General features: G+C 42.2%; 1 protein-coding gene and 1 pseudogene across 2 annotated transcripts in view; both read right to left on the bottom strand.

Moving 5' to 3' along the window:
* LOC132205978 (uncharacterized) overlaps positions 1 to 1,265 on the bottom strand; it is a 14,486-nt gene extending 13,221 nt beyond the window's left edge. Inside the window, exon 1 of one of the 2 annotated variants that reach the window (XM_059642481.1) lies at positions 1,193 to 1,265. In XM_059642481.1, the coding sequence (XP_059498464.1) occupies positions 1,193 to 1,247 (55 nt within the window). In that variant the 5' untranslated portion in view covers positions 1,248 to 1,265. Of the gene's footprint in view, positions 1 to 649; positions 775 to 1,192 lie in introns of those variants that run through there. The other variant, XM_059642483.1, reaches the window with a different exon arrangement.
* Positions 1 to 26,585, bottom strand: part of LOC132207281 (uncharacterized) — a 656,210-nt pseudogene that overhangs the window by 498,177 nt on the left and 131,448 nt on the right.

Here is a 26,585-nt window from a genome sequence, read left to right as displayed (position 1 = left end):
GAAAAACAGTCTAAGCGACAGAGGATGAGTGAAAGACAGTGTGGGAAAGGGAGACAATGTGTGTGAGAGACAGAGAGAGAGACAGTGAGTGATACAGAGAGTCAGTGTGAAGGATACAGAAACAGTCGGTGAGGGAGAGAGAGAGAGAGAAAGACCGGGGGGAAAAAAGTAAGTTCAAGATTGACAGAGACGCTGGGAGAGACAGTGAGAGTATCCCAGAGACAGTGTGTGTGTGTGCGTGTGTGAGAGAGAGAGAGAGAGAGAGCCAAAGGGAGAGAATGACTATCTGCCTCCCCCTCTCTCCCTATTTATTTCAGAATTCCCTTCCCCTCCCCCACTTCTGAAGAAGGGTCTAGTCCCGAAACATTAGCTTTCCTGCTCCTCTGATGCTGCTTGGCCTTCTGTGTTCATCCACCTCTACACCTTGTTATCTGGTAGAGAGAGAGAGAATGAGAGAGAAAAAACACAGTGACAATGAGACAGGCAGAGAGAGTGATAGAGGCAGAGTGACAGCAGACAGGCAGAGTGACAGCGATAGGGAGAGAGAGAGAGAGAGAGAAATAGTTAGAGACAGAGAAAAAAAAGGGAGAGAGGGACACAGAGATAGCTAGACCGTGAGAGAAGTGAAAAGTCAAAAATCACCCAACACCTGGTTATAGGGCAACAAGTTCATTTGAAATCATAAGTTCCTGGAGAGCTGCTCCTTTGTCAGGTGTAGTCAGAGAGGCTGCATACACATGGAGTTTATAAGCAGAGCGATCAAAAGATCATACAACTGGATGATGTAGAACACTGTTAGAAAGGAAGCACAAGTTTTGATCGATTAAAATGAAAATTTCAGAATCTGTTTCAAGTCACTGCCCTGAGACAATTAAAAGTTTAATCTGTGTCTGCCTAGGTGCAGTGAAAGTGAGAGGTGAAGAGAGAGAGACAGTATGGGAGAGATTGGGAGAGAGACACTGTGATGGAAAGGGGGACAGTGTGAGATACAGTGTGTGAGAGAACCAGAGTGAGTGATACAAAGAGTAAAAGACCAAGAGAGAAAGTCAGTGTGAGACAGCAAGATAGTGAGAGTGGCAGGGAGAGAAAAGAGAGAGAGGCAGAGAAACACTGAGAAAGAGAGAGGGGCTGAGAGATATTGAGCCAAATGGAGAGGGATATTCAGAAAGAGGCACAAAAAAGATTCACCAACCTGAACCACCTCTTCTCTGAACTAATTGATGACTTGAGCCCTCAATTTGGGTCATTGTCTATGTGAGGCCACTCCTTGTTTAAATTTGGCCAGGCATTTACGCCTTGCAAAACAGTTTCCTTGGTCAAACAAGTCCATTCACCCTTTAGGTCAACAGTGCGATAAAGTTTAGATTTCAGTTGTATGTTTCTTTGCTTTGGACCCATTTTATTTTTATTCCCTGGTGCATGGGTCCAGACTCCCCTGAAGCTAATACGTTTATTCAATGAAATAATAATATGCATGTATAATTAAACAAAATGTATTGTTTATTAACAAGGCAAATAGTTTTGCAAGCAATGCCACTTTCAGAAGCAAGGGCTTCATCTGAAGAAATACATTCATGTTGATTGCTTTACTGGAAGCATTTCCTTCCCTTATAAGATCAGCAATAATGTGCACTTTACTCAAAGACACAAACCAGCTGAAATCTGGCAAGTGAACAACCTAACAATGACGCATTGCCTGACCTCAGCTCCTGGCAATGCAACAGTCTGTGGTTTGGATAGTTTGCATTTCAATATAACATTTTAACTATTTTGTCTTTTGAGACAAATTTGAGTTGCAAATTTGCCAAAGCCCAACAGGACCTAATGACGGGATCCATTGCTTCTGGGCAATTAGGGATAGGCAAGAAAAAATGTTGGCCTAGCCAGCGATGCCCTCATCCTGTGAATGAATAAAGGGACAAAAAGGGCAAGGTAAAGAATGTTGTCAATTAAAGGAAGAGATTACTAAAGCTGATGTTGGCAGGAGAGGAGGGGAGGGGGTCATCTTATGATACAGCGGTGATATCCTTACCTCTGCTCCAGGAGTGTGTAGTAACATCTCTGAACGGGTTAATTGGAAAAATGGGGTAATTTTTAATAATTATACATACAAACTGACATTAAACCCTTGGCTTGAACACCTTCACATTCAGTAAAGCAAGGCTAACAACATCATGTATCAAGACAGAAAACAACATGAAATTGAACCAGTGAGAGATACACAAGTGTTTGAAAAAGCTTTCCACAGATAAAGGTGATCAGAAAAGACAAACATGCACTGGCGACTGGTAGAGGCAGGGAAGCTTGCAAATGGAACAAAATAAATAACAGAAATAAAGATGACATTTTGGCTCTGTCTTCAGAGAGGAAAATTCAATATGTTTTAAAATTACACAGCAGAAGCTATGTACTAGTGAAAATGAAGAGATTGTCAAATTGATTATGAGTGAACAAAAACAGTACTGGAGAAATTAAAATGAATCCAGAATCTGAAGATCAACATCCAAGAGTCTTCAGAATATCAGGTGTCGTGATTGTGCTTAATCATATATACATTGCTGGTCATCATTCCGAATTCTGGGAACTTTGGATTCATTTCTGCAGTTTCGATGGCAGACCATATCGGTATGACATTAACCCTAGTGAAATATCACAATATTTTGTGAACAACGATACAAGTGGACACTTAAAAATAAAGCTGTCTGATTGGATGGAGTTACCAGAAATTTATGAAGATAAATGTCATTTCACAAACTTGATAGAGTTTCTTTCTTGGAAGATTTAACTGATAGAAGACATACAATGTAAGTAGTGAGGTTCTGTAACCAATATGATAGGGCATATGGATAACAAACTGACAGAATTCAGCACTGTTTAACGGCCAGCAGACAAATAAAAGGAACAAATGGGACGTTCTCGGGCTGGCAGGCTGTTATACAGGTGTTTCCAAAAAGTCTATTCTTTTTGAACCACACTAGCTATTTACAGTCAATATGCATGGTTTGAACTTGGCAACCAAATGGATGATTTACATCAGAGACAGTAAGAACTGCAGATGCTGGAGTCAGAGATAACACAGTGTGGAGCTGGTGTAACACAGCAGGCCAGGCAGCATCAGAGGAGAAAGAAAGCTGACATTTTAGTTGGAACCTGTTTTCAGAAATATAGCTATTGGCTGATGATGCCAAGTAGGAATGTACATTGTGAGGTGGTTGCAAGGGGCAAATAAATAGTTGGAAAAAAACTAAGTGTGGAGGAAGAAATGCGCAGATGATGCAAAACACAAAATATATTATAGAATGTGCGGACAGTGCCAGAAAATAGTGTTGTGGTGTTTCAGCAGAGATCTCATTCATGGTAGAATAGGAAGACAGTGCTGAAAAATCTATTCACGCTTCTAATTGCTATCTTTCCTGATACAATGCAGTTATTCAACAAGATTGTTCATCACAAGCTGATCGTGTTGCATTTCACTTAAAATGAAAGGTATTTGTTGCTCCTTTCAAATCAATATACTGCCATGAACCCCTGTGCATTGTTAAACAAAGAACTAAAGAGAAGTACAGCACAAGAACAGGTCCTTCAGCCCTCCAAGCCTGTGCTAATCATCACGCCCTAACTGAAGTAAATATAAACATTCTGCCCTGATTGTTTCATATCCCTCTATTCCCTCCATATTCATGTTATCATTTAGGTGCATCTTAAAATCACCAACGTGCCTACTTGCAACATCTCTTCTGGTGGTGCATTCCAGGCTCCTACATGAAAATGTTTCCTCACCCGTCGCCATTAAATGTCCCCCCTCACCTTGAACCTGTGGCGCTTTGGAATTGAAACTTCAACCCTGGACACATCTAACAAATTGTTCTCCATCTGAGCGCCTGGTTTTAAGGAAGTCAATAAGAGGAAAGTTGAAGTTACCTACACAACTACGCCGCTTTTTTCTCACCTTTCTCATATTTGACTACATATCTGCTCCTCTGCCTCACATGGGCTGTTGGGACGTCAACAGAAAACCCCCAACATTGCGATTTCACCCTTTCTATTCTTGAGCTCCACCCATAATGTATTCCAGCAAGATCTCTCCAATGTATCCTCCCTGAATACTGCTGTGATGTGATCCCTAATGAGTGGTGCAAAACCCCACCTCTTTTGTTCCTCTTACTGTGCCTTCTAAAGCAGTGATATCATGGAATGTTAAGCTGCCAGTCCTATCCCTCTTTTTAACCATATCTTAGTAATGGCAATGACATTTCAATAACTAAACCATGCTGTTAGTTCATCTCACTTACCCGTAGTTCTTGCATTGAAGTAAATGCACTCAGACCTCCGGACCCTCTAAGCCCTGCAACTCTCTGCCTGATCTTACTCAGCACAGTGCATATCTCTCCTTTGTCCCCAGTTTCTGCACTTACCGGCCTGTGGTTCTGGCTCCCACACTCCTGCAACAGTCGTTTGAACCCGCCCAAAGAGCTCTGGCAAACCTCCTGCTCAGGATATTGGTGCCCGTCTGTTTCAGCTTCAAAATCTCCCCTCCCACCACGGCATCACCAAACCAGCCCAGCCAGTCCCCGCCTCCCTAACCAGTGCTTCCTCTCACCTATCCCCTCCTCCCACCTCAAGCTGCACCTCCATTTCCCACCTACCTGCATCATCCCGCCTCCTTGGCCTGTCCGTCCTCCCCAGACTGACCTATCCCCTCCCCACCTACACTCTACTCTCCACCTATCTTCTCCTCTATCCATCTTCGGTCCGCCTCCCCCCTCTCCTTCTTTATTTCAGAACCCTATCCACAAACCCTCTCTGATGAAGGGTCTAGGCCCGCAGCGTCAGTTTTTGTGCTCCTGAGATGCTACTTGGCCTGCTGTGTTCATCCAGCTTCAAACTTTGTTATCTTGGATCTTCCAGCATCTGCAGTTCCCATTATCTCTGATCTCCAATAGGCTCTACTCTGTTACACCCTTAAGCCATGTGTCAATACTAGGCACAAGATAGTGCTTATTTATATCAATGTGTTCTACCTGTTCATTTGAATTTTCTGCAAATGCTACGGGCATTTTTTTATCTCTCCACCACGAATTTCTCAACTGTTGACAATTCAATATTGCTTACTTTACACAGGCATTTTCCATCCAGTGACCCTCTTGCACATGGAGCCAAACATTGTTTGAATGGAGTCGCTGTCCTTGAATGGGTAAAGTGTACACCGAGTTTAACTTGAACTGCAGAGGCCGAGTTTGTTCCAGACATGATTGGTTCGATGGGAGGCGTTACATCTTGTCCAAACAAGATTTCAAAACCCAAGGCAAAAATAACAAACTGGTTTTGTGAAAACTATGTGCAACAAATTTTTGTCTTTAAGAAGCAGTCCAATCAGCGTGTGGAAATGCGAGGGCAAGCAATTAAACAAACCTGCATGACAACACATGAGATAAAAATAATATTTGCGGAGATAAATTTCCAGGAGATTGTTTGAACACGATCGATTCACAAGGAAGGACAAATGAAACAGAATATGGAACAATATGAAATCCAAGCTCACCATGAACACATGCCCCCTATTTTGCACATTATTCAACAAAGATTCTGACCGTCAACCGTGTCTATGCATCTCACAATTTTATAGGCTCCTCCCACTTGCCTCCAGCACTCCAGAGAAAACAACAGAAGCTTTGCTCGCCCTCCCTGTATCTCATGCTCTCTAATCCAAGCAGCATCTTGATAAAACTCTTCTGCACCCTCTCAAAAACAACCAGATCCTTCTTACAATGTGACGGCCAGAACTGAATGCAATGCCTTATGTGTGGCGTCTCTACAGTCTAATAAAAGCTGCAACATGACATCTTGACACTTGTCCTCAATTCACCGACCAATAAAAGTAAGCAATGCCATACACCCTTCCTAACCCTCCATGTACCAGTTTGACCACTTTCTGGGAGGTATGGCTTTGAAGCCCAAGATCTCACTGTATATAAAATGCTTGCCAGGATCCTGCTTTACTCTTCCATAGCCTTTGATTTCCTCAAGTGCAACACCTGACACTTACAGACATAGACTCATACAGTATGGAAGGTCTTTTAAGCGTAATTATATCTGCATTCACAAATTCCTCAGGAAGTATATTCCACATGGAAACCACCCTCCACGTAAAAAATAGCCTCTCATGCATTTTTAAAAAAATCTTTCTCCTTTCACCTTAAAAGTGTGCACTCTATTCTAAAAATCCCCCACCCCAGGTAAAAGACAACTACCATTAAATCTATCTATACCGCCCATTATTTTATCATTTTTTATCAGGTCGTCTCTCAACCTCCTAAGCTCCAGTGAAAAAAAGTCACAGATGTCCAGCCTTCCTTTATAAATCAACCTTCCATACTCAGAAACATCCTGGTAACTCTTTTCTGAACCTTTTCCAACTTCATAATGTCCTCCCTATAACTGCATGACCAGAACTCGGCACCGTATTCCAGAAGTGACCTCACCAATGTCCTGTACAACGTCAACATGACTCCCTGACTCCTCTACTCAAAGGACTGAATAATGAAGGCAAGCATACCAAATACCATTTCAACCAAGCTATCTCCACGTGATGCAAACTTCAAAGAGTCATGTACCTGCACCACCAGGTCCCTCTCTTCTCCAACGCTACCCAAGGCCCTACCATGAGTGCATAAGTCCTACCTTTTTTTTGTTGTACCACACCACAATACCTGACAGTTAAACAGATTAAACTCCTTCTGCCATTTCTCTACCCATATCTGCAACTGATCTATATCCCGTTTCAACCTTTGATAACATTCTACGCTGTCCACAACTCCACCAATCTCTGTATTATCTGCAAACTTCCTAACCCACCAATCTACCATTACCTGGAGCAGTGGTGAGGCAATGCTTCACTGTCAGGCCATGCACATGCCAGATTTCAAATGGCTTGTGCCTTTAAGTAAAGTGCATAGTATTACTGGTCTTATGAGGGAAGGATGTGTTTCCAGTAGAGAACACAACATAAACATATTTTGTCAGATGGCAGTAGCATTGCACATGAAACTATTTACCTCATTAGAAAAAAACAGTAGGGTTTATATAATTAAACACACATTTTGAAACCTTGGATACTGAATAAGTGTCTCACCTTGAGGACAGTCTGGAACCAGCCACCAGAGTTCAGTCATCAAATGGGCATGAAGCAAAGGAACATGCAAATGCAATTGAATTTTGTTTTACATTTTGCTTTCTCTTCCTGTTGGCCTCAGAGATGGATGGACATGCTGCATTTCATGTGGCCAAGAAGATTGTTTCGCAAAGATGAATATATCTGGCCAAATCAAAAGTAGGAGTGGCCCAACATGGATTGTGACATAAATTGAGGACTCAAGGGCAGTGTTGTTAATTAGCTCAGAGAAGAAGTGTTTCCAGTTAGTGAATCTTTTTTGAGCCTCTGTCTGGCTGTTTCTTTCCATTCAGTTCAATCTCTGCCTCTGTTGCGTCCTCTCTCTATCTCTCTCCCACTCTCCCTCCCTCTCTCTTTCACTCTGCCTCTCTTTCGTTCATTCTGTTTCTGTTTCAGTCCCTCCCTCTCTGTCTCTTTCTACTACTGACTCGCTCACTCACCTTTTCTATTTGTCTCTCTCTCTCTCTCTGACCTACTTCTCGCTCTTTCTCTCACATTCATTGATATTCTCCCTCTTTCTGTGTCTCACTGTCTCTGTCTCACTGTTCTGCTTGCTCTTTACCTCTCTGTTATGCCTCTCTACCTATCTCTCTCCTTGTGTCTCTTTCCGCGTCCACAGTCTGACTTGCTGTCTCTCTTTCTATCTCTCACAATACCTCTCTCTTCCTGCTTACCATCACTCACACTATCGATCTCTCATTGTCTCTCTGTCCCTCTCTCTTGTTCTTTCCCTCTTGATGTCTGTCTCACTGTCTCTCTCACTCACGTCCTTTCTTTCTGTCTCAAACTCTCTCCTTCTCTGTCTTTCTTCCTCACAGTGCCAGTTTCTCACTCACTGACTCCCTCTCTCATACACATTCTTGATCTCTCTGTTACATACACATTGTTGTCTCGCACTCACTCCTGCGTCCCTTTCTATTTCTCTCACTCTGTGAGTCTCTGTCTCACACACTGTTTCTTTCTCTCTCTGTCTCTCTCTCACTGTCTCTCTCTGTGTCTTTCTTTCTGTGTCTGTCTCTCTGTTTATTTTTGCTCTCTCTCTCTGTCTATCTTTCTTACTCCATCTGTCTGTCAGCCTGTCTCTCTCTTACTATCTCCTTCTGTTTCTGAGCAGGTTGCTGAATTCATGACATTATATTTTTAACTACCTGGTTCGACAAGATCATGTAAGTGAAAATGTGGAAAAGGCACAAATTGAATTCTAATTCTTAAATTGCAATATCATTTGGATGGATGGTAAACAATAGTTTCCATCTATACTGTGGGTATGTTGGTGCACGCTTGTGTGATCTGTACCAACCACAGACAGAGCAAATGCCTGTGGGTCAGGAAACAAAGCTCAGTGGCACACTGGTGAGAATGTAATAAAGTCTGAACTTGTCTCATTCAGGAGGCGACTGTCTCGCAATTGTGTTCCAGGAGGCAGAAGGATAAGCATAAGATTTGCATTTTAGATTCTGGCTGCACTCAGAGATAGTATGGTGTCTAGACAGGAGTGAGACAGAACCCCCGAGGTAGCAGTGGAGAAAGTTCAGCTTTTGCACTTTGATGTATTTGCTGGCTCAATCAACCGTCATTATCTATCACTATGTTTGAAACTGAAACCTTGAAACTGATCAGGTCTGGCAGCATCTGTTGGGAGAAAACACAGTTACTGCTTCGAGTCTGGTGACACTTTAACAGAGCTGATAGCAGCTGGGAATAAGCAGTATTTATCCTGAAGACTTCAGGAGCGGGTTGTGAAGCAAGTGCTGATGTGTCTGTTCCATGAAAAGCAGAGGAAGAAATTTTTGTTTAAAGGAAACGAAAGAAGCAGAAATGGGCAGAGTCAGGCTCACACAGACCCAAGTTTTGCTTTTAATTGTTGACATTGGACTTTTAGAGTTGGAACTGCTGGACACATCACTCTCACTCTCACTCTCAGTCTCACTCTCAGTGCTGTTCGATTCATTCTGTTGGTGATCTGTCTCCTGGACTGGAATGTTGAATTGCTGGATTTACCTCTGCCAAGGCTGCATTTATGGAATGTTGCTACATTGGATCAGTTGATGTGCAGTCGTTAAACAATACGTTGTTTAAATATTTCAATAGAGTTAAAGTCATGTCAATTTTCTGTTTGCATTTTAATTATGGAGTAAGAATAAAGTGTGTTTTTCTTAAAGCTCAGTAGTTTGACCATTCAAATCAAATCTGGAATGCAGCACCATTTACTTGCCTGGAAATAAAAGTCAATGTCCAGAGTATCTCCTTGCCGTTTTTTAGGACGTTTGGTCCGTTCCATAACATATGAAAGGGGTGAGTAAATAAGGAAATAATGGATAGCAGGCGAGAACTCAGGAGAAGCTGAATATCTCATAATTAACGCAAAGGACGCCAAGGAAAAAGACTGTGCAATGGGAGAATTGGTGACCTTCTCATCAACCCTGTTCCACCTTCCATTATGACCCAGACTGATACCTTATTGTAAAGTCATACACCTGTTCTTTTCACATACCCACTGACAATTTTAGCTTTAGGAAATCAATCTGTTTCTTTCTTTAAAAAAAAATTCAGTGCCTTCGCTTCCACAGCCTTTTGTGGTCGAGGTCTCCAGATGGTCTTCACTCTCTGAGTGAAGACATTTGTCATCATCTCAGTTGGAAATGGTGTTCCTTGTGTATCCTGAGACCGTGGCCCCTTTGTCTGGACTCTCAGACCAGGGGAAACATTAGCAATGCATCCTGAGCCCTGTCAGAATTCTATATGCATCAATGAGACACTTCTCATTCATATATCATCCAGTGAGTGCAGACCCACTCAAGCTCAACACCCCTCATAGGGCTAACCTGGCACAGCAGGGATTATTCTGGGAAAACCTTACTGCTGTCACTTCACAGCAGGTATGAGTTTCCACAGATACCTCAAACAAGAATGTACGTAATACACCAGCTGTGATCTCACTAAACTTTCAAGCTGTACTGAAATCCTCAGGTTATGAAGACCAAAATGTCATTTTCCTTTTGAACACCTTGCAACCCTGCTACACCTTCATTTTTGATTTCAACGGCCACCAGACAAGGACATCCACATCGTCATAGATTCATACAGCATGGAAACAGACCCATTGGTCCAACTCGTTGATGCCTGAAATAAATTATTCCCATTTGAGATAGCAAGAATGGCAGATCCTGGAGTCAGAGAAAACAAATGTGGAGCTCGAGGAATACAGCAGCCCAGGCAGCATCTGAGGAACACAAAAGCTGATGTTTCCAGTCGGGACCCATCTTCCGAAATGGGGAGGGGGAGGGGAGCTCAGAAATAAATCGCGGAGAGGTGTAACTGGGGAAGGTAGGTGAGATGGTGAATAGTGAGTGCATGTAGGCAGTGGTGGGGATTGGTCAGTGGGAAGGGAGTGGCGGATAGTTGGGAGAGCAGATGGGCAGGTGGTGTCAGGTCAAGGAGGCAGGGATGATGGGGGGTGGGGGTTGCTCATGGGTGGAGCCCAGGCTTGGGGGAGGGTGGTGGAGATTTTGCCTATGTTTGGCTCATGAGCCTCTAATTCTTTCAAATTCATGTGCCTGTCTAAAACGTGTTTTAAATTTTGTAACTCTGGATCTACCACTTCCTCTGGCAGTTTATTTCACATATGGCCACCCTCTGTGTAAAAAGGTTGTCACCCAGATCTGTTTTAAATCTCTTTTGTCTCACCTAAAAATTATGCTTTCTACTTTTGAACTCCCCTCCCCGAGGGGAAAGGCCTTTGCAAATCACTTCTTCTATGCCTCTCATGATTTTTCAACCTCTCTAATGTCACTCCTCAACCTCCTACACTGCAATCTGAAGTGTCCCATCCTATCCATCCGCTCATTATGGAGGCCAATATGGTCCCATTCTCTCATCGTTTGAATAATACTCCACCACTCTCATTCTTTTTGTTTTACTCATGTAGATAACTTCACATTTGCATCTTCCATATGATTACCCAATTTGTTTCTATCATTCTGAAGCCTCCTCACCTGCTTTACATCAATCACAATGATGCACATTTTTGGATTGTGATCAAACCTGGATATTTTATCCCGGATTCACTTATTCAAATTGCTGACATGTATTGTGTATAACTGGACCCACACCAGCATCAGTTTGTGATCAGTTTGCTGTGCTGCAAAGCTGTGAAGTATCCTCTGGGACATATGAATCCTTGAAAGGTGCCATTAAGTGCAAGTACTTTGGAGTTTGTCGATTTTCAGTTGGAAGCTGAATACACATATCCTCCAACTACCTCCCAAAAGAACTGTGGGCCAATAACCTTTATCAAGAAAGGTTGGCTAAAACCTGTAACTCCTGGAAGAAACCCCAACCTTCACCTGCAAATCGTACCCATGGGAGATAAACAGAACGTCTATTTCATAAATTGGCAAAGTAGCACTTACAATAATAGAGAGAAATGTTCAACTCTATCTATGCCAGAGACTATTTCCCAGGGCAGAAATGGCTAGCACGAGGGGTCATAGTTTTAAGCTGGTTGGTGGAAAGTACAGAGGGGATGTCAGAGGTGGGTTTTTTACACAGAGAGTTGTGAGAGCATGGGATGCGTTGCCAGCAGCAGTTGTGGAAGCAAGGTCATTGGGGTCATTTAAGAGACTGCTGGACATGCATATGATCACAGAAATTTGAGGGTGCATACATGAGGATCAATGGTCGGCACAACATTGTGGGCTGAAGGGCCTGTTCTGTGCTGTACTGTTCTATGTTCTATGTTCTATGTTCTAATATCGCTCGTGGTGTGGAGGGTCTTGTTCTCTTCCATGTGTTTGTAAATGGCTGCTGCCACCGTCTGAACTTCCAAAAACATGTTGAAATATTCATTCCATGTGTCACCTAGAAACCCCAGGATCTCAGCCTTTTCCAATAAATGTATTGCAGTGGAGCGGGTAGTCACTGGCACTGAACAGCCTGGGAACAGCTTGTGCTGTAATAAACCATAAACAAGAACACACACTTCACACCAGCATTCGGGATCTGTTCACACAAACTCAGGTTCTGTATTTCTCCGACTCGGCAAATTCTATAGTCCCCTTAAGCTCATCATACTGTCAAATATAAACAGCAGCCTCTCTGGATTCTTCCAGCGCCCTCCCAGAATATTCCCAAATTAAGGATCGTGGCCAACTATCAGACTCCTCAGGTTTATTTTATAGTTCACAGTGCTCAAATCCCTGATTTTAAAACTGAAAACAAACTGTGGGTATATTTTTCCAGTTTCCCAGTCATAAACAATCTTCATACCATTGTTGTTTTTCCATTCCCTTGGACACCAATCACTGCTGCCGGACTCCCAGATATGGAATTTCTCTGCCAAAAACAATTGAGCAGATTGTATATTTTCCAGTTCTCCCTGGAGATGTTTCTCTCCCCACTCTTCATGGTCTCAGCCTCTTATCAGCAGTTCATGTTGTACAACTGCCTGGCCTCGTACATTTGAGATGAGCATTAATGCAGCGCATCGATCACCCAGCTGGAAAGTCTTTACCTTCTGAGGATAGTTTTCACTTTCAGTTTCTCTGCTTGTATCCTGAGTGTGTCTTTGTATTTCTGTTCGACACCTTCAACTGGAACAGAGAGAAAGTGATTCTCCATGTCAGCTGTCCTGTCATCACAAATTCCTCAATAACATTTCATGGTTTAGTATTTACTGTTGAGTAATTGTTGAAGATTTTGTTCAGAGCTTCAGTTAATTTATCCCCAATTCAATCTCTGATTGGTAAACACTTGAAAGTGGATAATGATCAAGAAGTGTTTCAATATTTAGCTGATTTTAATCTGTACACATCAAGAAGATTTCAGAAAGGTCAATGTTCTCAGAAACTTAGAACATTCTTGAAAGGACAGACACAGTTGATGTAGAAAGTGTGTTTTGCCTGGCTGTTGGACTTCCAGTAAGGGAGCACAGCCTCAGAATTAAAGACAAACATTCAGATCAGGAAGAACAGGAACATCTTCACTCCAACGGTGACCCCAATGAATTCTCTATGCTAGACGGCGATGGAAACTTGATCATTAATTAACTCCAAGATGGAGACTGATGAGATTTCCTTTTAGTCATTACATCAGTGATAGAGGGCTAGCTTGGGAATGTGGCATCACGGGAGTTGATTAACCATGAGCTAGAATAAGCAAGAGAGGGCTCGAGAGGCTGAATGGCCTCATCCTGTTCCTATGGTCCAATGTTAAACATTCACCTTCGACACTAATAGTAGACAGTTGCAGCTGTGTGTACCAATTGAAAACAAAAACAGAAATTGCTTGAGAGACTCTGCAGTTCTTGGAGCATCTGCGGAGTTTTCAGAAAGCTTTTTGACCTATGTCGCCATTCCTTTGGAGTCACAGTGTCCAAATGCTGGTACTCCATCCCAAACAGCATTGGCTGGTCCTACACATAAAACATGGTGAATAGATGCCGGCGTATGTGCTTCAAGCCCAGCCCCATTATTCAATATAATCATGGCAGATAATCCACTTCAGTCCCCTGTTCCCACTTTCTCCCCATGCCCCTTCCTTCTCTAAATGAATACATATATTGTGATTAGCTGGGGACATAGAACTGATCACTGTGGAACATCACTAGTCACTGGCTGCGACTCAGAAAAAAAAAGGTTCATTTATTCCCATTCCGCTTCCTGTTTGCCATCTAGTTCTCTGTCCAAGTTAGAACATTATCTCAATCACATGTACTTTCATTTTGTATTCTAATCTCTTCTAACCAAACTTCCAGTGGATTTGTGCAGCATTATTTCTCTTCTGTAACTCCATGCTAACGCTGTTACTGTTTCCCAAGTGCTCTGTTGTTAAACATTTTAGAATGGGCTCTTGCATTTTCCCCACACCCAGTGCCAGGGCAGTGTGTCTCTAATTGCCTGTTTTCTCTGTGCCTCCTTTGCCTTTAAACATTGGGGTTACATTAACTCCCCTCTTCTGTTCCACAACCTATAGAACTTGAAAGACAACCACCAATGCATCCATTACTTTTACGGCCACCTCAGGGAAGACTTTCAACACAGATAATCAGGCTCAGGGAATTCATTGAAATTTAACCTCGGGTCATGTTCCAACAACCTGGATTCGAATCGCACCATGGCAGGTGTTCGAACTTGGAGTTCAATAAAAATCTCATGACAAGCATGAAACCATGTTTAAAAAAAACTCTCTGACTCACTAATTCCCTTCAGGGAAGGGAACGGCCAACCTTTCCTGGTCTCACCTTATATGCTACCCCATCAATATGTGCTCTCAAATGGCCTGAATTCAGTAATATACATGGACGACATCAACATCAGAAACTACCCTATAATGCTGTGAGAGTTTGAGGATACTCATGGGTAGGGATAACAGCAGACCGCAGGTGAAGTTGTTAAACTGGGGATAAGTGAACTACACCAATATTAGGCAGGAACTGGAGAATTTGGACTGGTTGCAGCTGTTTGATGGGAACCCATATCGGATACATGGGAGTATTTCAAATGGCAAGTGATAAAAGCTCAGGAGCGCCATGTTCCTGTGAGAATGAAGGATTGCTACAGCAAGTAACGTGAACCTTGGGTGACCAGAGATCTTATGACTTTGGTCAAAAAGTAAATGGAAGCATGCATAAGGTCCGGGAGGATGGATACTGACGAAGCCCTTGAAGTATATGAGGAAAATCAGAAAAAAACAATTAAACCAGGAATTAGAAGGTCTGAAATGGATCATGAAAAGTCATCAGCATACAGGATTAAGGAGAATCTGATGCCCTTGTATACCGATATAAAAAGCAACGGGGTAGGGGGGAAATGGTTGGCCCATAGAAGGACTAAGGAGGGAACCTATGTGTGTAGCCGGAAAAGTTAGGTGAGATCCTAAGCATATACTTTGTGTTGGTATTCAGAAAAGAGACAAAGTTGGTGGAGGATGATCTCAAGGTGTGGAGGGTCAAATTTCTAAGCCAAGTTACTCTTACAAAGGAAGATGTTTTTGTGTGTATTAAAAAGTATGAGTGTAGACAAGTGCCTGGGTCCTGATGGAATCTATGCCAGAATATGTTGTATATGTTGTAATACTCGATGTCTCTCCGAATAATTATTGCATTTGTGACTGAGCATCTCAGTCTCACTGTTGAATATAATTTATCACACCAGTGAATTTCTTAGCTGCTGCAATGTGTTTGTTTCATTTTTAAGAAATACAGCAAAATGAAACAAATGCTGTAACTGTAATATTCCCTCGGCATCCACATTGAGTATAAATGAAATGCATCAGGGGCATTTTATTTCTGAGTCGAATGCACGGAAATTGTAGACAGCTATCAGGGACAAATAACAATAAAAATGCATGTTCCAACTCAACATAAAAAAACTCAGTTTCTCCTTAACTTTGTGTTAACCTTTATAGAAACAATTTGCTGATTTGACTCTGTGATGCTTCATTCTGATGTAGTGGTCACATTTACTCGAACACTTGAATAATGATAAGAGTTTATTGGTTCACGTGTACTTTTCATTTCCTGGTTTTCCTCAACCGAGATTAAATGTCTCAAGTTCATGAATTATGAAAATATTGCATGTATTGTGAAATTATTCAGTCGATCACTGCTCAGCCAAATTCCCTGATGCAAAGTAATTCAAAGCAAGAGGAGGGAAATCAGACTGAGTATTGGTTACTATGTAGTTGAGCTAACATAAGCCACTATCTGATACTTGAATTATCTATCAGTGTTGGATATAGATAACCAGCTGAAATAATAAAGTTTTCTCAAATATTTGTTTTAACTGACTTCCATATTGTGATCATCAGAACAAGTTGCCATTGTACCAATTTGTTTGTACTAATTGTAACAATTTATTTGGGAAAGTAACATTTGCTCTGTATGAGAACATTGATGATGAGTTGTGTTTGTACGTGAAGCACTGTGTATACTCGAAAGAAATAGATGAATACACAATGCGATTCTTTGTAGGCAGAAATAGCATGCAGACAGTCCCGTGTGAATGCCTCAAAACATTTGACATCCTTTTGGTCATTCATTTTTTTTTCAGGGAGAAGTTGTGAATAGTCGCAAACAATACATCTCGAATTTCTTTTTCTCAAGAAAATTATCTGTCAACTATCAATCATCAACAACAATAGCACTTTCTACTAATCAGCCACATTTTCCCAACAAATTGTAACTCACCTTCCACGCAGTATGGCTTTTGGTTCCCACGCGTATTGGTATAAACTGTGATTATCCTGATGAGACAAAGCTGAATATCTTCCACATTTAATTTCTTTTCTGAGCAACACACAAGTGGTGATTGAAAACAGGTCCTTCTTAAACTGAAAATTTCAATTGTTCTACTTATGAATGCTATTTTCGTAAGTGAGTGATCTCTCTGTTTCATGGAACTGATATTGTCTTCAATGCTGTAATAGATTTAACAAAAAAGTTTGCTGGATACAAATATGCTGTAATAGCTCTGTAAAAATAAATGTATCCACATTTGTTTGCTGCCTTTTGAACAGAAACAGATCATCACTGTTCTCGTACAGAGCCAAATGCTAGTTTTGCAAATAAACTGGTGCATTTTCAACTTGTTCTGGTGATCACAATATGGAACAGAAACAGATATTAATAAATTATGAAAATTAGTGAAGCTGACAGTACTCTTGTAGAAATCAAATAATTTTTCAAGTTTTTTTTTACTCTGTGGATATTGGGTGTCTTCATTATCTACGCCTACCTTTACAGTCCTGCAAGCCTGAGGGCCACAGTTTTGAATATTAGTTTTTGTCTCAGTGAGGAATAAAATTGGCCTCATGCCAGTCAATCATTTCTGCAAATGATGAAAACCTTACACCTGATATTTAAGACTTTGCAATGTATTTGCTTCTGAAACCTGAATCAATCTCTGCTGTTGAGATGTTCTTTGGATAACATCCCACTGATTTCTACATTTTCTATAAATTAATGCTCTTTATCTGCTGACACAGATGTATGCAGACACTGCCTTAAAACTTCCTGCCTGACTAGAATTAGGTGTAAACATTGTAAATCCTTATCTTCCTGCACAGGGGTATGTGGAAACACTCTCAAATAAGATTCGTTGGGCAGCGTTTGTAATGGTGTGCGATTTCTGAGGTCCTGTAAATAATGTAACTTGTGCTTCTGCTGAAGGGGCCAGGGCACTGACTTTTGTTCAAGCCAGAAACTTTGGCGGCTTGTAATTACATTCTGTCCCTTCAGCAACTTGGAATCGCCTCCTGTCATTAGCATGATCGATGCTTTACCCTGCTGTCTTTATGCTTTCAATGTAATAGTTGTTTGTGTATTATGTCATTGTCCGATGTAGTGATTATTTCATGTAACACGCTATTGTCAGATGTATAATTGCTTTATGTATTATGCACTTGATACAGTATAAAAAGCTGGGGCTGTGCACTGCTCGGGGAGAATCGCTTACAAGACTCACCTACGCTCGGACTGCACCTCCCAGTCGTGAACCATTTTAACTCCCCTCCCATTCCTTCGATGACATGTCTATCCTGGGCTTCCTGCAGTGCCATAATGATGCCACCCGAAGGTTGCAGGAACAGCAACTCATATTCCAATCGGGAACCCTGCAGCCCAATGGTATCACTGTGGATTTCACAAGCTTTAAAATCTTCCCTCCCCCACTGCATCCCAAAACCAGCCTAGCTCGTCCCCACCTCCCTCACCTGTTCTTCCTGGACCCGTCCCCTCCTCCCGCCTCAAGCCACACCTCCATTTCCTACCGACCAACCTCTTCCCGCCCACTTGAACTGTCCGTCCTCCCTGGACAGACATATGCCCTGCCTAACTCCCCACCTGTACTCTTCTCTACACCTATCTTCTCCTCTATCCATCTTCGTTCCGCCTGCCCAACTCTCCTTATTTATTTCAGAACCGTCCCCCCATCCGCCTCTTCTGATGAAGTGTCTCGGGCCGAAATGTCAGCTTTGTGCTCCTAAGATGCTGCTTGGCCTGCTGTGTTCATCCAGCTCCACACTTTGGTATTTCTGCACTCTATGCCGGGTTGAGTACAGTGATTCCCCACAGCTTGGACTTGCTTTGTAATAAAGGATTTGCTTTTCTCTAAACAGGTCAGTGTCTTGTTATTGCAGCAAGTCCGTGAGGGTCTCAAAAAATGAACCTAACACTGTTACCACAGGATGTTGTGTCATTTCGTTGAGACACTAAGGAGAGAGGGGCAAATACAGAAGGTTCATATTGTACCTGCTTCGAACAACAGTGAACAAAGATTTCCATATGTTCACAATACAATAAGAAATTCACTTCTTTCAGTTCTGGAATGGGTTGAGTTAAAATAAATATGTATTGTTCAGTCTATCACGAGTATGGAAAATGCACCAAAATCGAAAATCGAGGTTGCTTCATCTTAGTTTATTATTTTCTCAGGATAGTGTCTGTTGAGAACAATCATGTGATTTTTTTGCACTTCACAACTTTCATCAGTCTCAGCAGATCTGTTTAAAGCCTGCACCCTGCATTGTGTTTATTTTAATATGCCACTGCCGGTCTATTGTGCTGCTTGTCCCCTAAAAGCACTTCCCGTCCAAATACATAGGGTTCTGTTATGTGTTAATTCACCAAAGGCCTTCAGGAAAACAAAGTGTCCTGCCAATTTCTGAAGAAGGGTCCCAACCCGAAACATCAAGCTTTCCTGTTCCTCTGATTCTGCTTGGCCCGCTGTGTTCGTCCAGCTTCACACCATGTTATCATAGCCAAGGAATTGTTATCGTATGATCTTGCTTTGGAAAGACTCGCTGACTATCCAGTATTATGTCACCTGTTTCTAGATTGGTTTTATTCTATTGTCTGTTTTCTTCACGTGAGTTTTCCTGACACTCTTATTTTGTTCTGTGATCTGTACTTTTCAACTTGTTCTCAATGTTGTTTCAAAAAGCGGATGACAATAGCTATCCAATACTCATTTTCTCATGTTACAATTGCAAGAAGGACACGTGGTTTCTCTTATTATGATTTTGAATATGATTCAATTAAGTACATTCAAACCAGATGCTTTATTTCACTTTTTCAAATGAGGATGTCGATTGTGCTCAAGTATTAGGTCTGAATACAAGTACTACTGTTTATCGAGTTCAGATCCATTCGACAGGTTTCTATCCTCCTTCTTTATATTCTCAGTCTTCATCAACTTGTTCATTCCTCCATGGCATACACAAGCAACACGAGTGACATTCTCCCTTCTGATATCAAGCTGCACTCCAGATTTTCATTTAAATTTTATTGGAATTAACTCTTTCTGCCTCCGCTACAAACCCCAGGCCATACCAGCTGATCTAAAACACAAATGTGATCGGCACATTTGGAATTGCTGAATTTTTTTTCAGAATTATTGCCCTTTTCTCCAAGGATCCTACTTTGGACAGGAATGTTGTTTCAGTTTCCTGTTCCTGATCCTAATCCACGTATGTGTATGCTGTTGGTGTGTACAGCTCTCTGGAGTTGTCTGTAAATGTGGTGTTGTTCCGCATCTAATCCAGGCAACATTCAGGGAAACCTCTTCTGCACCGTCTCCGAATCTTCTGCCTCCTTCTCCTAACCTGACGATCAGAATCAAACACAGTACTCAGTACGGCCTCACCAAAACAGCAACATGACATCCGAGCTCTTAAACTCATTCCCTGACCAAAGGCTGTTTGCGTTTCAAGTGCCCTGTTTCCAGGAGCCTGTTGTTTTCCGAGATGTCCTGCCTGTATTTCGCAGAAGTGAGTCCAATGTTGTTTGGTCCAAGTTCACCAAATAATTCCTGCCATGTTGATGATAACTTTTGAGCATTTACTTCATCATTACATGTTTAATTGACGTTTAATTTACACTGTTTTCATAACCACGATCATTCCACTTCCCTGTTTCACCACTGGCATTTCCCTTCGCTCCTTTGAATTCTCTGTCTCAACCTTGAAACCTGTCGAATGGATCTGAAGTCGATAAACAGTAGTACTTGTATTATCAACAGAAGCTACCACTGCCCACTAAATCCCCGGATTCGTTGATTTGTATCTTAGCTACACATCTACTGCAAAGACACTTCAACAGATCTCGTTTCTTACTTCTGCTGTTTGTGACGCATATACAGGACTTGAGTGAAATTACATTTCGGGGTCAGTCGCAAACGACACATAGATTGATGCAGTTGTGACTCGTGTATCAGGTTCTCAAATGATATGGTGGGAACTGATTGTCTTTTGGTCATCGTTCACAGGAAGCGGATGTCAATGGCAAGGCCAACATTCATTGCCCATCCCTAATTACCAGGTGGCAATTAAGATCCAATCAGATTGATGCTTGTCCACAAACATACACAAACCATACCAGGCACAGGCGGCGTATCCTCTTCCCTCAGGGGCATTCGTGAGCCAGTCCCTGTTGTTATGTCTCACTGAGCTGTTGGGATGCAAGTCAACTCTCCCTCTTATTGTCGGCAAACAAAGCGAATGTAGAAAGTACACAAATTTCCACAATCCAAATGCCATTCTGACCTCGGTTAGTAAAATGTAAGGATGAGGTTGGGTTTCTGTATTTAACACGAATGTCGATTGCTTGCAAATACAGACAGTGTAAGGGGGGAAAACAGTTATGAATCATCGCACATAACACTGCGACTTTGAGCTCAAAACAATCTTATTAACTCGGTCTTTGTACATACATGGGCACAGACACGAAACAAAAGAAAACTTAGTGTTGGAGGGGAAAATAACGGAAGGCGTTTCCCTGACCACAGGATCTTTTAACATTTCTCTGAGAGACACAGACACTGACAGCAAAGAAGTTGCAAATTGGATCTGCACTGTCCAGTTGCCGGTAATTGCATTTTCAAAACCGTTGTCCATGTTTTTGTCTGTTCTGATGTTGGTCGGACTCATTCACATTCGGTTCAACGTTTGTGAGGTTTCCTGCTTCGACTGCCCTCCATGGAACTACATTCTCAGGCCTGTGGTTGAGAAACAGAATAATCCACTACCCGCCCCATAAAGCCCCTTCTCTTCACCTTAAAGTTATCTCCTCTGTTGTCCCTTGACCCTTCCTTGCCTTCTTCACACACCTCACTGAAACTCCACCTCTACCACTCAGCTGTATCTGCTCTACATAAGCCAACACAAGTCTATGCAGAGATAATAGGAACTGCAGATGCTGGAGAATCCGACATAACAAAGTGTGGAGCTAGATGAACACAGCAGACCAAACAGCATCTGAGGAGCACGAGATCCTGCTTGGCCTGCTGTGTTCAGCCAGCTCCACACAAGTCTATCCAGTTCTTCTAAAACATTGTACAGCTCCAGAGTACGCTCCGTGCTGGTATACTCTGTGCCACAGTAAAAAAGTTAGATGTTTTGTTTGTCCTCTGATACATCTTGTCAACATTTTGTCCCAAATAAATGATCTTTGGACCAGCACCCGAAGTTCTCTTTGCTCCTCTCAGCTGTTTAGTGCTCTGGCATTCATTTAGTACGCACTTGTCTTGATCCTTCTTGATCCTTCTTTCACCCCAATGGCTGCGCTGAAATCTACATAACCTGCATCGGTTCTACTGTCCTCATCTACTCGCATGTTCACGTCCTCGAAAATTTCAGTCAGAAGCACCGTGCTGAGTAGAAAGCTGTGAACATGTGTTCTGTTTTTAATGAGCTTGTAAACTGTCTTTGGATTTTGCTTCAAGACAGCGTCTAACTCCTGCACTCACCCTCACTGACCTTGATCTTTATCCAAGAGACGTATTCCGACACATTCGGTTTAAACTACATTGTATTTGCAGCTTCCTTCTGTTATGATGAAATTTCATCAGGTTTGAATTGTTCCGCCTTTTTTGCTGCACCAGGTTTCTTCAACCGGACTGCTTTCTGCTAATTTTGACAGAAGAGACAATCGTAAGTGAATTGTCTCGTTGAAAATAAATTTGCCAAAATCCTTGTGAGACCATGCTCAGGCAAAATAAATTTGCAAAACAGCATGGTGGGTATCATGCATGCACTTCTTTCACTCCTTACTCTCAGGGCTGTGAAAGGCCTGTATTTCTGTCACCTCCTGCCGTCACCAATGGGAAAGTGGGGGAAACTCATAGGCCTTCTTCGCTGTCAGTAAGTTTTTTCCTTCTGGTTTAATGTCAACCTCTGCACTGCTCAAACTCTCTCTCATCTGATGACATGGAAGTGCCAAATCATTTTATTGTTGATTTGAGATTTCAAAATTTGAAAAAAAACGAAAAGAAAACAAGAAATAATGCAGGTGAAGTCGCTCAAACATGACTGCCGCAGAGCAGGACGTTGGTGGGTGGTCGGGCAGGGCTGCGGGTGTGTGGAGGACTGACAAAGATGGAAATGGGCGGTGAAATGTGACATTGGGAGGCCAAGACAATGAGGAGGGTCTGAAATTTGACTTTAAAGACTTTGGGATTTGTGAAAATGAACACAAATCAATCATCTAATTGAATATTGTTTGCTAAATAATTGAACCTAAGCCTATGAGGCAGTAACCATAAAATGACTCGACAAACGATCATAAATCTACTTTACAAGTGAACTGAAGTGTATTACATGATTTTAGATCAGGTTATTAAACAAATGTACTTAAATACTTACAGCAGGTGAAAGAACATCACATGATTGATTTACGTTTCCATCAACAGTTTGTTTCTGAATGCTGATCAGGATCTTATGAAATAAATCGTTTTAAGTATGTTTAAACTCTCATAGAACATAGAACATAGAACATAACAGCACAGTACAGGGCCTTCGGCCCTCGATGTTCTGCCGACCTGTCATACTGATCTGAAGCCCATCTAACCTACACTATTCCATGTACGTCCATATAATTAACCAATGACGACTTCAATGTACCTAAAATTGGCGAATCTACTACCGTCGCAGGCAAAGCATTCCATTCCCTTACTACTCTCTGAGTAAAGAAACTACCTCTGACATCTGTCCTATATCTTTCACCCCTCAACTTAAAGCTTTGCCGTCTCATGCTCACCGCCACCATCCGAGGAAAAAGGCTTTCCCTATCCACCCTATCTAACCCTCTGATTATTTTATATGTTTCAATTAAGTCACTTCTCAACCTTCTTCTCTCCAATGAAAACAGCCTCAAGAGCCTCAGCCTTTCCTTGTAAGACCTTCCCCCCATACCAGGCAACATCCTAGTAAATCTCCTCTGCACCCTTTCCAAAGCTTCAACATTCTTCTTCTAATGCGGTGACCAGAACGCTACACAATACTCCAAGTGACACCGCATCAGAGATTTGTACAGCTCCACCATAACTTCTTTGTTCCAGAACTCGATCCCTCTATTAAGAAAAGCTAAAACAGTGTCTGCCTTCTTAACAGCCCTGTCAACCTTGGTGGCAACTTTCAAGGATCTGTGTACACGGACACCGCGATCTCTCTGCTCATCTACACTACTAAGAATCTTACCATTAGCCCTGTACTTTGACTTATGGTTAGTCCTACCAAAGTGCATCACCTCACACTTGTCTGCATTAAACTCCATTTGCCACCTCTCAGCCCAGCTCTGCAGCTTATCTATGTCTCTCTACAACCTACAGCATCCTTCGTCACTCTCCACAACTCCAACGACCTTAGTGTCGTCTGTAAATTTACTAACCCGTCCTTCTGCGCCCTCATCCAGGTCATTTATAAAAATGACAAACAGCGGTGTCCCCATCACCGACCCTTGCGGTACACCACTAGTAACTGGTCTCCAGGGTGAACATTTCCCATCAACTACCACCCTCTGTCTTCTTTCAGCAAGCCAATTTCCGATCCAAACTGCTATGTCTCCCACAATCCCATTCCTCCACATTTTGTACAATGGCCTATTGTGGGGAACCTTATTGAACGCCTTGCTGAAATCCATATACACCACATCAAGCGCTTTACTCTCATATACCTGTTTGGTCACCTTCTCAAAGAACTCAATAAAGTTTGTGAGGCACAACCTTCCCTTCACAAAACCGTGCTGACTATCCCTAATCAATTTATTCTTTTCTAGATGATTATAAATCCTATCTCTTAAATCCTTTTCCAACACTTTACCAACAACTGAGGTAAAGTTCACTGGTCTATAATTACCAGGGTTGTCTCTACTCCCCTTCTTGAACAGGGGAACCACATTTGCTATCCTCCAGCCATCTGGCACTATTCCTGTAGACAATGATGAGTTAAAGATCAATGCCAAAGGCTCAGCAGTCTCCTCCGTGACTTCCCTGAGGATCCGAGGATAAATCCCATCCGGCCCAGGGGACTTATCTATCTTCACCCTCTGAATGATTTCTAATACCTCTTCCTTGTGAACCTCAATCCCACCGAGTCTAGTAGCCTGTATCTCAGTATTCTCCTCGACAACATTGTCATTTTCTAGAGTGAATACTCTTGAAAAATATTCATTTCGAGGATATTCATCTCAGCAGTGTCAACAGTTGCACACACACGCAGATCTTGTCACATTTCCTAAACCCCCTCTGATGGACTGTGTGAATGTGTTTGTGTGAAAATCACTCAACCGTACACAGACGATGTCATGTTTACCTCCCTTTGCTGGGGCTTGCAAATATCATACAGCCGTTCACAGTTCCAGCACGGTGCCCATATGTGAGGCATTGTGAATATTTCACACATGTTTATATTTAGGATCTAATTAGAGTTTGTTATCAATGTCTGATTCGCAATTCTTATGAAAACTTAATACTCACCTCAGTAATATTCCCGCATGAAAATGTACAAATAGAATGGAGAACAAAAGCTTTATTGCACAAGGAAATTGGTACTGATTTCAGATTGAGAAAAAAAGTACGCAAATAAGTTTACACCAACAGGTTATATATGAAAGACTTAGAAAGTGGTAGCAGCTCCACGCCTGTAGTAAACTCTCAGAAAGGAGTAGCACTAATCCACAAATAAAGTCAGTGGACAGAAAGAATGAGGCCTAAAGTTTACCTTCTGTTGGTGACAGATGCTTTTGCATTGTTCAGCTGAATGATTTTATCTATTGCTTTAAAGAAAATCATATTTATGCGGTTCGCTTGGATGGCTTGTATCTGAGTCAGCACATAGGCACAAAATGGCAGATGAATTTGAATCCGGACAAATGTGAGTTGATGCACTTTGGAAGGTCAAGTGCAGATGGGAATTGTACAGTATATGGCAGAATCCTCAAGAATATTAATGTGCAGTGGTGCCTGGTTTTACAACCTCATACATCACTGAAGTTGGCAGTACGGGTTGATAAGGTAGTGAGAAAAGCTCATGGAATGCTTGCCTGCATTGGAAGGAACATTGATTACAAGGATAGACAAGTTATGCTGCAGCTGTGTCAATCTTTAGTGAGGCAACACTTTGAATATTGCTTCCCGCTCTGGTCGCCGCATGCCCAGAAGGATGTGGATGCTTTGGAGAGGATCCAGAAGAGGTTTTGCAAGATATAGCCTGATATGGGGGATTTTAGCTGTGAAGAAAGCTTGGCTAGATTCAGTTTGTTTTCACTGGAATGCAGGAGTTAGGGAGCGAACTAATAGAAGTTTATAAGATTGTGAGTGGCTTGGATAAAGTGGAAAGTGTGAGGTTTTTTTTCACAGAGTGGAGTAGTCAATTGCAGGGTCAATGTATGAGGGGGAATGGCGGGGGGAGGGAGTATAAAACAAATGTTTCGGGCAGGTTTTTCACCAAAAGGTTACTGACTGTGTTGCGAGAGGAGGTGCTGGAAGCAGGCACAACAGCAGCATTCCAAGGAATGGGGTACGGATTCTGCCAGTGAAGGCTGTTTTTGTATGGATGGGAAAAATGTGTTGGTCCAGGGTTAGAGGGCCAAAGGGCCAGTTCCTGTAATGTATTGTTCTTCTTCTTTGTTGTTGTTGTTTTCCTTCCGTGGAATTTGATCACACCGTTTTCACGATTGAAATGTTCACAATAATGGATATAGGGGCCAGAGGAGTCCCAAGGCTGTTCAAAGCTGAGCTGCTATTGGATTAGATTAGATTCCCTACAGTGTGGAAACAGGCCATTTGGCCCAACAAGTCCACACTTGAAGCTTCCCATCCAGTCCCGTTCCTCGACAATCACACACTCCTGAACACTGTGGACAATTTAGCATGGCCAATACACCTAGCGTGCACATCTCTGGACTGTGAGAGGAAACTGGACCATTCAGAGGAAACCCACGCAGACACGGGGAGAATGTGTAAACTTCACGCAGACAGTTGCCCGAGGCTGGAATCGAACCTGGGTCCCTGGAGCTGGAAGGCTGCAGTGCTAACCACTGAGCCACTGTGTTGCCATAAAAAGGCATTTGATAACCTGATCATGGCCTGTTCCCTGACCAATCCCAATAATACTCCCCCGAAAAAAAAACAGCCCTGTTGTG

The sequence above is a fragment of the Stegostoma tigrinum genome, chromosome 44 (genome assembly GCF_030684315.1).
Source record: "Stegostoma tigrinum isolate sSteTig4 chromosome 44, sSteTig4.hap1, whole genome shotgun sequence".
NCBI classification, from domain to species: domain Eukaryota; kingdom Metazoa; phylum Chordata; class Chondrichthyes; order Orectolobiformes; family Stegostomatidae; genus Stegostoma; species Stegostoma tigrinum.
Note: the sequence above shows the minus strand (reverse complement) of the source record. Positions and strands in the feature narration are given on the sequence as shown.